At 41.4% G+C, this 12,268-nt stretch overlaps 2 protein-coding genes across 2 annotated transcripts; both read left to right on the top strand.

The window, feature by feature from the left end:
* Positions 1-1,861: 1,861 nt before the first annotated feature.
* On the top strand, positions 1,862-2,494 carry LOC122653038. The gene is made up of 2 exons (XM_043846966.1): positions 1,862-2,243; positions 2,473-2,494. The coding sequence occupies exons 1-2, from the start codon at positions 1,897-1,899 to the stop codon at positions 2,492-2,494; spliced, it is 369 nt and encodes a 122-aa protein (XP_043702901.1). The 5' UTR covers positions 1,862-1,896.
* A 31-nt stretch (positions 2,495-2,525) lies between these two features.
* On the top strand, positions 2,526-5,414 carry LOC122648479 (histone-lysine N-methyltransferase, H3 lysine-9 specific SUVH6-like). Its single transcript, XM_043841685.1, has one exon. The coding sequence runs from the start codon at positions 2,899-2,901 to the stop codon at positions 5,155-5,157; it is 2,259 nt and encodes a 752-aa protein (XP_043697620.1). The 5' UTR covers positions 2,526-2,898; the 3' UTR covers positions 5,158-5,414.
* Positions 5,415-12,268: the final 6,854 nt, after the last annotated feature.

The following is a 12,268-nucleotide window of genomic DNA, read 5'->3' as shown; positions in this document are numbered from 1 at the left end:
AGAGAGATCTAACTTAGGCATCGGAGAGTCCTAGGCCGAAACCACACCGGTTCTCTTTTGTCACCCTTGTCCTTTTGCAGGTTACGGCACTCGAAGGGACTACCGACGATTTCCTGAAGCAACATGTCCATAAAATTTAATCAAATCCAATCTACCAATATTTGACTATTTAGATTGATAGTTTACCACCAAAAAAAAAAAAAAGACTATTTAGATTGATAGACCAGAAAACCCTTTCCCTAATTAGTTTGTGGGAGATGGATGGTTACAATGCTATACTTATGGGTGTTAAATGGTTTGGTTCCAGTGTAAACGGTTTCATATATTGAAACCATTTATAAATGGTTTCAATTTATAAGGCTTTTAAATTTTTTTATTCAAATGGTTACTTTCCATTACATGTCTTTTAATATTTTATTGAAATGAACGTATGAATTGAATTCTTAAATGTTTTCTTTATAATTTATTTGAACCATTACATGTTTACAGTTATTTATTGTTACCACTAATGGTTAATTATTGTCATTATATATTACTAATATGTGTTTCGATTTAAATGATTTTTCATTGGTTTAAACTATTTGATTCAATTTAGACATTATATATTTACTATTATTATTGTTATCACTAATGGTTAATATTGCCATTGCATATATTTATTTTTATTTAAATGATTTTTCATTGATTTAAATGGTTCGATTCAATTTAAATTGTTTAACTAAACGGTCTTAATTTTAAAACTAAAATTAAACCATTTATTAAACGGTTCACAATTTCATTGTACATTGCTTAATTCAGTTTCGGTTTGATTTAACAACTTAGTTTCCCACTAGTGAGGAGATAAATAATTTCCTTTTTTTTATTTTTAGGAAAACAAAAATCGAACTGTCCAATAGGAGACATGTAATAAAAAAAAAGAGATTGTAGGGTTCATTGGTGAAATGTAAATGGATAGAGAAAATGTGGGGTCCACAAATAGGATGAAAGGGCGGGCACGCATCTCCACATCCACGTCGCTTCTTTTTCCCCTTAATTTGTAAAAGAAAATATTACCTTTTTTTTTTGTGAATTAAATGAAAATATTACCAAAAAAACAAAAAAAATTGTAAAAGAAAGTCTTTCTAGTTGTGGGGTCCACCATGACTGTGGGCCTACATAGCTGTCTTGTTGTAGAGGTTTTTTTGACCTGTAACGTGGTTTATCCAGGACACTCTTTATCTAAATTTTACAAAAAAGGAAAACCTCTATCTAACGGTCAGATCACATATCAGTCGTAAAATGTGGGCCATGAAGCAATACCCCACTTCCGAAACAGGAAAATAGATACCGTATCATCGAACGGTAGCAACTCTCCGTGAGGGTTTTACACCATACTAACCCCTCACACACAGAAAAAGATTCCATCTTCAGACATCAACGTTCAGCTTTCTTTTTTTTCTTTTTTTTTTTTACACTTTCAGTTTCCACTCTTCCACACGCAGAATGTGTTACTGAGAGTAGTACAGACTAATACCCGCGAAAAGCAAAATATTTTTATTCTTCTCTTCTCTACTCCTCTCTCGGTCTCTGTGTATATATTTTCAGTGATTCCTGGCTGAGAAGAGAAGATTTCCGTCTCTTTGCTTAGGGTTTCGTTATCATTTAGAGAACGGAAATGGTGTATCTAATGGATCATCTGTATTTTCTGGATTTGGTTCTCTTGTTCATGTAAGATAAAACCACTTAATATGCATGATTCAATGTTACTTTCTTTTTCCATTTCTGAGTTTAAATCTTTCCGATCTGCGATGGCTTTAAAATTTAACAATTACTGATGCGATCTTTGTTCTGCATGTCGTTTTTTTGTGTTTTTTCGCAGTCATTTCTGTCCTCCCTAAATTTTGTTTCTGGATTGGGATGGCGGAAGTTGAGAGCCCTTCAGGGTCGGTGAGGATGGGTTTGTTAATCAACGATGTTACGACAGCTGAAACGTTGAAGAGACGCCAATTGGAGGACGACCATACCGGTGGTGGTTCTCTTAAGTATAAGCGGAGGAACGTGGATGTGAAGCGGGATTTCCCTAAGGATTGCGGACGATTTTCAGAGCGGATGAATGAGTTCTCGAAGGAAGGAGATGGGAACTCCAAAGTTGGGGAAGAGAGTGGCACCATTGTTGAACTTGAACCTGACGAGGTTTCTGGATTTTTTGGCGGGTGTCAAGCTCTGGAATCGTTGAACGATTCGGTTGAGGCAGAGTCAGAAACGTCAAATACTTGGACCCCTGAGACTGCAAAACCGTTAGAAGCTTCAGGTCAGGTGGAAGCTCTTCAACCACATGTAACATGCATATCCCAAGCTCTGGATTCTGAGGCTGCGAAGCCTTTAGGAACTTCAGATAACGTGGAAGAGCTTGAAACGGTGAAAGTTGTGGAGCATGAAACATGGGCCTCCAAGTCCCAAGCTCTGGATTCTGAGTCTGCTACTTCTGATCAGTTGGAAGATTTTGAAATGGTGAAACCTCTGGAGCATGAAACATTGGCCCATATAGAACTGACTGAATTGTCCAAAAGTTTAGAACCTCAAAAAAAGAATGCCACTGGATTTGTGCCGCCAGGAAGTTCTGTTCTACCGGAAACTTCGGATGTGTCAAAGGTTTCTGATCAACCGCAACTGTCTGTGTCCGTTGTAGATGCTACTGTACGGAGCCGTCTGATTCTTAAAATTTCTCTGAAGAGACCTTCGGTTATCCGACAGTTCCCTCCAGGTTGTGGAAGAAATTCTCATTCTTTGAGCAGAGATTATGCAATACAAACCAAAGAGAAAGTTCAGGAAGGTGGTGCTACCAGTGATAAATTCAAAGGGAATGTTGCCAGAGAAATTGATGACGAAGTCAGAGTTAAATCTGAAGAGGGTTTTAAAATGGCTGAACAAGTTCAAGTAAGAACAACTTCTGACATTAAATTAAAACAGGAAGTCAAGAAGAAAATCAGCATTAGATTTTCAAGGCAGGCTAATTTGTTTCGATTAGACCCTAATTCTCAGTCAGTTGGTGATAAAGCTATTACAGGGGTTGGAATTCTAAGTGGGGAACTTGGTAAGGAAGTGAAGCGCAGCAAGGAACAGAGTTCCAAGAGATTGTCTGAGATTCAAGACGAAGTAGGTGCTATTAATCAATCTCATGGAACAGAAATTGTTAGTTTGGAGCCTTCTGATAAGAAGATGATTGTGCTAGCTTTGATGGCTGAACCATACTGTCCATGGAGGCAAAGGAAAATGGATATAACATCTATACCAACAATTGGCACGCCAAGAAACAAGGCAAAGAAGCATGAACTCATGGCCATGGTACAGGACAAAACTGCAACCATTTCCAAGAAAAAAAGAGCTGAATCAGAAAATACAGAAGGAAAATCTAAAAAGAAGAAATTGTTTCCTGCCGAAATGGATTCTTATCTAGGTCTGGTTCAATTGGTTCCAAGGGACGAGGATGTTATTGTGGAGCATGCTCAAGAGGATGTAAATGTTCTTGTGGATAAAAAACCACAAGATTTTGAAGGGAGCCTTATTCCATTTAGTCATCATGTTTCAAGGGGTAAAGGAGATGGTGCTAAAGTTACCCGGGAAAAAGTCAGGGAGACTCTACGTCTCTTCCAAGTGATTTTTCGGAAGTTCTTACAGGGAGAGGAAGCACATTCAAAAGGTCAAGGAAACACTATCAAGCGGATAGATCTACATGCTTCAAATATTCTCAAGAAGGCAAACAAATGGGTTAACACAGAGAAATTCATAGGTCCTGTCCCTGGGGTCGAAGTTGGTGATGAATTTCATTATAGGGTTGAGCTTGCTATTGTTGGTATTCATGGACCGTTTCAGAGTGGTATAGAATCCATGGAGAAAGATGGAAAAGTTCTGGCCACAAGTGTTATAGCCTCCGGTGGTTACCCTGATGACATGGACAATTCTGATGTATTGATTTATTCTGGTCAAGGAGGAAGGCCAATGGGTGGGAAGAAGCAAAAGCAAGCTGAAGATCAAAAGCTTACGCGAGGAAACCTTGGACTGAAGAACAGTATGGATGCAGAAACTGTTGTGAGGGTCACCCGTGGATTTAAGGACATAAGTAGCTCTGATTCTGCGGATTCAAAGGGTAAGATAACAATGACATATACCTATGACGGGCTTTACTTAGTGGAGGATTATTGGACAGAATCAAGCTGTTATGGTACTTCTATCTTTAAATTTAAGTTGAGAAGAATTCCTGGCCAGCCAGAGCTTGCTTGGAAAGAGTTGAAGAAGTCAAGAAAATCCAAAGTTAGAGAGGGTCTCTGTGTGGTAGATATTTCTCAAGGGAAAGAGAAGATGCTCATTGGAGCTGTGAACACCATTGATGATGAGAAGCCTCAGCCATTCACATACATTACTAAGATGATATATCCTGACTGGTACAATCCTATTTCTCCCAAGGGATGTGATTGCACCAATGGTTGCTTGGATTCCAAGATATGTTCCTGTGCGGCCAAGAATGGAGGGGAGATCCGATTCAACCACAATGGGGCCATTGTGGAAGCGAAGCCTCTTGTTTATGAGTGTGGTCCTTCTTGCAGGTGCCCTCCTTCTTGCTATAACAGAGTCAGCCAACATGGAATCAAATTTCAGCTGGAGATTTTCAAGACTGAATCGAGGGGCTGGGGTGTCAGATCCTTGACATCCATCCCATCCGGAAGTTTTGTATGCGAGTATACAGGAGAACTGCTTCAGGATCAGGAGGCTGAGAAAAGAACTGGTAATGATGAGTATCTATTTGACATTGGAAATAACTATAATGATCATACTCTATGGGAGGGACTTCCGAATGTAATACCAGACCTGCAGCCAAGTTTTCCTTGTGAAGTTGTTGAGGATGCGGGCTACACCATCGATGCAGCTCAGTATGGGAGTGTTGGAAGATTCATCAACCATAGTTGTTCTCCCAACCTTTATGCACAAAATGTTCTTTATGATCATGATGACAAGAGAATGCCCCACATAATGCTCTTTGCTGCTGAAAACATTCCTCCCTTGAAGGAGCTGACTTATCATTACAATTATACAATAGGTCAAGTTTATGATGCTGAAGGCAATGTGAAGGAGAAGAGATGTTACTGTGGTTCTGCTGAGTGCAGTGGGAGGCTTTATTGAGCATTTTGCATCCTTGTCTTTCTTTCACTGTGTAAGTTTTTATATGCATCTATTACTTGGTTGTAAATAATTTCTTGCACTGTAAATTTTACACCATGGGTTTTGCTTCTTAGAAATATGATACTCTAGTGTTTCCAATATGCTAGTCGCAGGTGCAGACTGGTCTCAGAGGGACCATTCGTCATGGTTGATGAAAGATTTCCATCTTTTGTGATATTTTGGATTCTATTATTGGCTCGAGCACCTCCTTTTATATACACTGATATAACTTGTTCATAAGTTGAAATTACCTCAGAATCTCGTCACATTACATGCAACCTCTCTAGCTTATATGTAATCATGTTTTTCTTATGTTGCTTTCCACTGTCAATTACTTATTTTGTCTTTTGGACCTATTTGTGGCTCAATTTTGTTATATTTGAAATATATCTGGGTGTGTTTTCAACCTATTATGTGTTCATCCATTTGAAGTCTTGAGTTTGCTCCGTAGTTTTTTATTTGAATATGGGCCCACAAGACTTGGTTAAATGTAGTGGTTCTAAATTAGGTTTTCAGTAGGATTTCCACGGGGACAGCATGTTCTATTTTGAAAGTAGAACAAACACTGAGGTATAGTGAGGTTATTAGGAGGAATTTACAGGGATTTGTTTCTTCTTTCTTATGTGAAAGTAGCATATGTGGCATATTTAAAAATTAGAGTTTCAAATCTTTAGGTCAATGTTAGAGATTATTAGTCAAAAAGAAAACAGGAAGGCAGATGTTTTGTCTGGGTGTGAGGTTTATTTCCAAAAATTGCAATTGTGCAATTTACCACCACCATTATCAATTTTGAATTCCCTAAAAAAGAACTTGGCAATCTTTTCTAAAGTAGCAATGTGGTCTTTATTCTGTATGTTGAATCAAACCTTGAAAGTATAAGTGGGGTTATTAGGAGGAACTTACAGGGATTTGTTTCTTGTTTCTTATGTGAAAGTAGCTTATTGTGCATTAAAAACTAGAGTTTCAAACCTGTAGGTTAATGTTAGAGATTAGTAATTAAAATGAAGGCAGGAATACAGATTTTGCATGAAGAAGAAGGCATTTGACTCAATTGATTTCTACTTTGTATTTGCTTTACATGGTCCCATTTTCATCCTATTTGAATCAACTCTTAAGTTCATAAAATGGTCTTTTAGGAGATTCATTGGATTCTTTCTTGTAGAGAAAGCAGCCTGATTATTTTGGGGAGTGGATTGAGTTTGTCGTTTCAGGTATTTGGCCCTGTTATGTGTCAATATTAGTAGAAAAAGAAGTTAAGTGAATTAGGAGAAGTACGGCTCGTTGGAGGCTCCATCACCTCATCAGATCTGCACTCTTGCCACCTCGATGAACATCTCATTATAATGAAAGCAAAGGCTGAAAAACTTTCTTCTTATGAGTTAGCCAAATAGTGTCTGGATCGTATATGGTTCATTCCACATTGTCATTTTTTTGGCCTGATTACTTAGGATACCTACCTGGATGTAGGCTTTGTATTCTTTTCCACTCTCTTTGGTGATAAAAGTTCCTTGTTCAATAGAAAAAAAAATAAAAAAATTCTACCTATCTTTTTTACTTTATGACAGCACAAATTAGAATAGTTAGTTCATAAACAGGATCCTAGGGTGCTTAGCTTAGTTTTCCCCCCTCAGTTACTATTGGATTGAAGATTGGATATTATTGCCATAACCTTTGAAGATTACGAGAGTGTACATATATATAGGAGAGGTGAGAGGAATCCACAAGATTGGAAACTCAATCACCTTTACCATATAGAGAGAGATGTGATTGAAAGAATATTGGGATTGAGAGAGATTGCATACAATAATAGAAAGCTAGCTAATGGTAAGATAGGATTGCATGGGATTGCATGTAATGATGGTAAGAGCTAAGATGGTAAGAGCCAAGATGGTAAGTGCCAAGATGGAAAGCTGTTATGACTGATACACCCCCTCAAGATGAAGATTCGAGAGATCTAATCTTCAGCTTGTCCCGAAGGAAAGAAAAACGTGTCGTACCGAGCCCCTTAGTCATAATGTCTGCAATCTGGTCTTTTGTGGAAATAAATCGGACCTAGAGTTCCTTTTTGGCAACTTTATCACGCACAAAATGGAAGTCGATCTCTATGTGCTTGGTGCGGGCATGAAAGACCGGATTGGCGAAGAGATAAGTGGCCCCGATGTTGTTGCACCATAACACCGGGGCCTGGGTCGTGGACAGACCGAGCTCGCCAAACAGAGACTGGAGCCAAGTCAACTCGACACAGGCATCAACAAGTGCTTTATATTCTGATTCAGTGGATGACCGGGTAACTGTCTTCTGTTTCTTCGAGGCCCAAGAGATCAGATTCGGGCCCATATAGATTGCATATCCACCTGTAGATTTCCGATCATCACCGTCACCCGCCCAATCAGCATCAGTGAACGCCTGAAGATCCTGAGAAGAAGATTTTGTGATGCGAAGGCCATATTTAATAGTGTGCTTGAGATACCCTAGAATTCTTTTCACCATGGACCAATGGTCTTCAGTTGGGTTGTGCATGAACTGGCACACTCGGTTCACTGAGAAGGCTACATCAGGACGGGTAAGGGTAATATACTGAAGTGCGCCAACGATAGAACTGTACTGAGTCGGATCTGAGTGTGCGACACCCCCTGTAGAAGAGGCTTTAATGGTGGTGGCCATCGGTGTGAGAACTGGTTTGCAGTCAGCCATGCCAGCTCGTTGTAAGAGATCGGTAATGTAACGGGTTTGAGACAGAATAACCCCATCTGGCTGATATGTGGCCTCAATACCCAGAAAGAAATTCAAGCGACCAAGGTCCTTAATGGAGAACTCCGAAGCAAGCTGTTGGAGTAGAGCAGAGATGTGGGCTGGCTGGTTCCCTGTAACCAGTATGTCGTCTTCATAAACCAAGACATAAGTTACCATGTGGCCCTGTCTGTATATGAACAAAGATGGATCAGTGTGGGATGCCCGAAAACCAGTCACAAGTAAAAACTGAGAAAGACGGCTGAACCAAGCCCGGGGGCCCTGCTTAAGCCCATATAAAGACTTGTGCAACTTGTAGACATGGTGAGGCCGATTGGAATCTTCAAAACCCTGGGGCTGTGTCATGTAGACTTCTTCATTAAGAATGCCATGTAGGAAGGCATTTTGAACGTCTAGCTGACTAACGGGCCAGCCATTGGAAATGGCCATTGTGAGAACGGTCCGAATTGTTGTGGGCTTTATAACTGGGCTAAAGGTTTCATCATAATCGAGGCCGTGCTGCTGGTGAAACCCTTTAGCAACAAGTCGGGCCTTATACCGCTCGATCGTGCCATCTGCCTTCCGCTTGATCCTGTACACCCATTTACAACCAACCACATTAACATTAGTAGGAGGTGGGACTAAAGACCAAGTGCCATTCTGTAATAGGGCTGCAAACTCTTCAGACATGGCCAATCTCCACTCAGGCTCCTTAGCAGCCTGAGTATAACAAGTGGGATCATTAAGGTGAGGTGGTGAGGCTGGGGAAGGGGGAATAAGGGTGTGTAAGGCAGTGGAGGGGTCATTATAGATGTCACTTAGAAGGCGTGTACGGTGTGGGGGGGTGGTTGGAGGGGTTGAAGTTGGTGGTGGGGACGGGCTAGGTGAGGGAGATGGGGAAGCCATGTTGGATGGCGGGGGAGGCATAGGAGGTGGTAATGGTGTGATGGGTGGTGGCGTGGGAGTGGGAGGGGGTGGGTTTGAAAAAATGGTGAGGGGAAGGGAAACCCAAGATGAGGGTGAAGACGGGGAGGGGGATGGTGTGCTGGCTGCTTCCCGAAAAGGAAAGCGGGATTCATCAAACTTGACATGGCGAGTGATGTAAATTCGTCCAGACTCAATGTGCATACAACGGTAACCATGGTGATGGTAACTATACCCTAGGAAGACACAAGGAGTAGACCTTGGATCCATTTTATGACTATTGTAAGGGCAAAGAAAGGGGAAGCAAAGACACCCAAAGACTTTAAGAAAATTGTAATCAGGTGTATGATTGGAGACTAATTGAAAAGGGGAAACATTGCCAATGGTAGGAGAAGGCATCCGATTGATGAGGTACACTACCGTTTCAAGGGCATAATCCCAATAAGCCTGTGGGACAGAACCTTGGGCCAAGAGAGTGAGCCCAGTTTCAGCAATATGGTGATTGCGCCTTCGACAGTGCCCTATTGTTCATGAGTATGAGGGCAGGATATACGATGATGGATGCCAAGAGAGGCAAAATAGGAGGTGAGGGAGCGGTACTCCCCTCCCCAATCAGTTTGGACATTTTTTATTTTTCTATAAAATTGCCGCTCAACAAGGGCTTGAAATTGCTTGAAAATGGTAAACGCATCAGGTTTAACTTTTAATGGATAAAACCAAATAAACCTACTAAAATCATCCACAAAAATAATAAAATAGCGATGTCCAAGAGAGGAAAGAGTAGGGGCTGGTCCCCAAATGTCACTAAATATCAAATCAAGAGGAAAACTACTACGATTATTGGATTCATGAAGACTTAAACGGCAAGATTTGCCAATCTGGTAGGCGGAGCACAAGTGAGGCGATGTAGGAAGCTTGATGTCACGAAGCATGAGTCGAAGAGAACGATCATTGGGATGGCCAAGCCGTTGATGCCAACGATCATAAGACGTGAGATAGGCAAGATGAGTTGACGGATGAGAGGGTTGGATCGACGGCAAGTAGTAGAGACCATTGTGACTAGGCCCCGTAAGCAGAATTTGATGGGACGTCGAATCCTTCACATGGAAATAAGAGGCATGAAATTCAAAAAACACATTATTTTCTTAGGCAAATTTATTAACAGAAAGCAAAGATGTAGTGAGAGATGGAACATGCAAAATATTCGAAAGAACTAAAGGACGAGATGGAGAAGGGAGAGAGGAAGACCCAATATGGGAGATAGGGACATAATTACCATCACCAACCATAAGACCATTCTTACCACTGTACAGAGCATACGATGACAGGGATTGTAGATTAGGCGTTGCATGATGGGTAGCGCTAGTGTTGGGAAGCCAATGATGAAGGCCGGTTGGTGGAGGGTAAGGAGTGGGAGGTGGCGGTGGGGTTTGGTGGTAAGGAGTGGGATTCGGTGGAGGGTAATGGGGCTGGTTCGGCTGGTTCGGGTAGTGCATGGGTGGGTTGGGCAGCAAGGGTGGTGGATTTGCAGTGAGATAGGCGGAAGGGGGGGTATAGGATTGATTTGTAGAGGGAAAGGCAGGTTGGGTGGGCTGACCAAGTTGTTTGTTGCGATAGTAGCACGTCGAGGCTTGATGATTGGTCTGTCCACGTATTGTACAATGACTGTGGGCATAAGCATTAGAACGCCCAAATCCACTAGGGCCATTCGAAGCACCACGACCTCCCCTACCACGACCACGACCAGTTGGAGAGCCACGGCCGTAAGGGTGAGAGGGAGGGCCACGAGTTTGTTGAGCAAGGTTGGCCATAGCATTGGTAGTAGGATCGACCACGGCTTGGCGAGAAGCAATAAGGTACTCACAGTTGAGGAGCAGCCCATGAAGTTCAGTGTAGGAGATCGGTTCCCTGCGATCCATCACTGCAGAGACCACAGATTCAAACTCAGGTCGAAGGGCACGAAATATGTGGATGTTCAAATCCTCCGTGGGGAGGGGTTTGCCCGCAGCACTGAGCTCATCAGAAAGAGCCTTGGCCCGATGGAGAAACTGAGTAACATTCTCCTCGGGTTTTTGTACTAGATTCTGGAGGGCCACATTCAGGGAGAGGATGCCTGTGGTAGAAGCAGAGTTGAAGGCTGCATTAAGGGCATCCCATATTTCTTTACTTGTGTCACGCCCAACGGCAAGAGGCATTGCATCATCGGAGAGGGAGGAGATGATAATACTCATGATTGAGGCATCTTTTTCGTGCCAGGCTTCAACTTTGGTTGCATCAGTAGGACATGGATTAGAGTCATCAACATGTCCAAAAAATCGTTGGCCTTTGAGATAAGGGACTATCTGAGTCTTCCAATGGACATAGTTTTTAGGAGTTAACTTATGAGTAAGGATTTGACTAAGGGAGGGCTTGTGAGATGGAGATGAGGGAGGAGAAGTCATGGCCAAAGGAAAATCGTTGGGGAGGGAGGGAGGATCGAAATTGCTCTTTGGAGCTTAATGGCTCATGATACCATATTGGATTGAAGATTGGATATTATTGCCATAACCTTTGAAGATTACAAGAGTGTACATATATATAGGAGAGGTGAGAGGAATCCACAAGATTGGAAACTCAATCACCTTTACCATATAGAGAGAGATGTGATTGAAAGAATATTGGGATTGAGAGAGATTGCATACAATAATAGAAAGCTAGCTAATGATAAGATAGGATTGCATGGGATTGCATGTAATGATGGTAAGAGCTAAGATGGTAAGAGCCAAGATGGTAAGTGCCAAGATGGAAAGCTGTTATGACTGATAGTTATGCACAGCTCAGACTTCTAGAGTTCTGGTCATCCGGGAGTTAATAAGCACTGAAGTTGAGGTTTGGGCTGAAATTAAGTTGAGTATTCATAAACTCCTAGATTACCACCTTTACAAAAATCTGGTCTATTAGGGTGTTAACCGTAAAGACCTGGTCTATTAAGGTGTTAACCACACATACAGCAATCACTGGTATTTACCATTTGGTTTCAAATAAACAATCTTCAAGGACTGGCTACAACCACCCTATGGTTTTGATAAAAGGGATGGAACCTAGTTCCAGTCCCACTTTCACAGGGTTCCAATGGGGGTGGATTGGAAGTGGTCCTAACCTTTGATATTTTTGCATGAAATGGCCACTTTAAAGACCAGAAACTGTAATCTCCTTAAATAAACTCACTGAAACTGATGTTTAGTTGGACCAAATCTGCAAAATTACAAAATATCCCTCAAATGAATTGAAACAGGAAAATAATTAAAGAAATCTTGCAAATCTGAATCCCTAGTTGGATGAGGGATTGAATACTTTTAAATATCCCAAGCTGGTCACACAGGTATAGTTTATTCAAATATCCCTAGGTGCTGAATAACCAAAATGCCCTTGGATCTCG

Source organism: Telopea speciosissima, chromosome 1 (genome assembly GCF_018873765.1).
Source record: "Telopea speciosissima isolate NSW1024214 ecotype Mountain lineage chromosome 1, Tspe_v1, whole genome shotgun sequence".
Classification (NCBI taxonomy): domain Eukaryota; kingdom Viridiplantae; phylum Streptophyta; class Magnoliopsida; order Proteales; family Proteaceae; genus Telopea; species Telopea speciosissima.
The sequence above is the reverse complement of the archived record's forward strand: the minus strand, read 5'-3'. Positions and strand labels throughout refer to the sequence as shown.

Coding starts and splice junctions, on each gene's coding strand:
- LOC122653038 (XM_043846966.1), top strand. CDS start 1,897: ATGGCGGAAGTTGAGAGCCCTTCAGGGTCGGTGAGGATGGGTTTGTTA. Junction 2,244..2,472: donor GTTGAGGCAGAGTCAGAAAC/GTCAAATACTTG, acceptor ACTTCTGATCAG/TTGGAAGATTTTGAAATGGT.
- LOC122648479 (XM_043841685.1), top strand. CDS start 2,899: ATGGCTGAACAAGTTCAAGTAAGAACAACTTCTGACATTAAATTAAAA.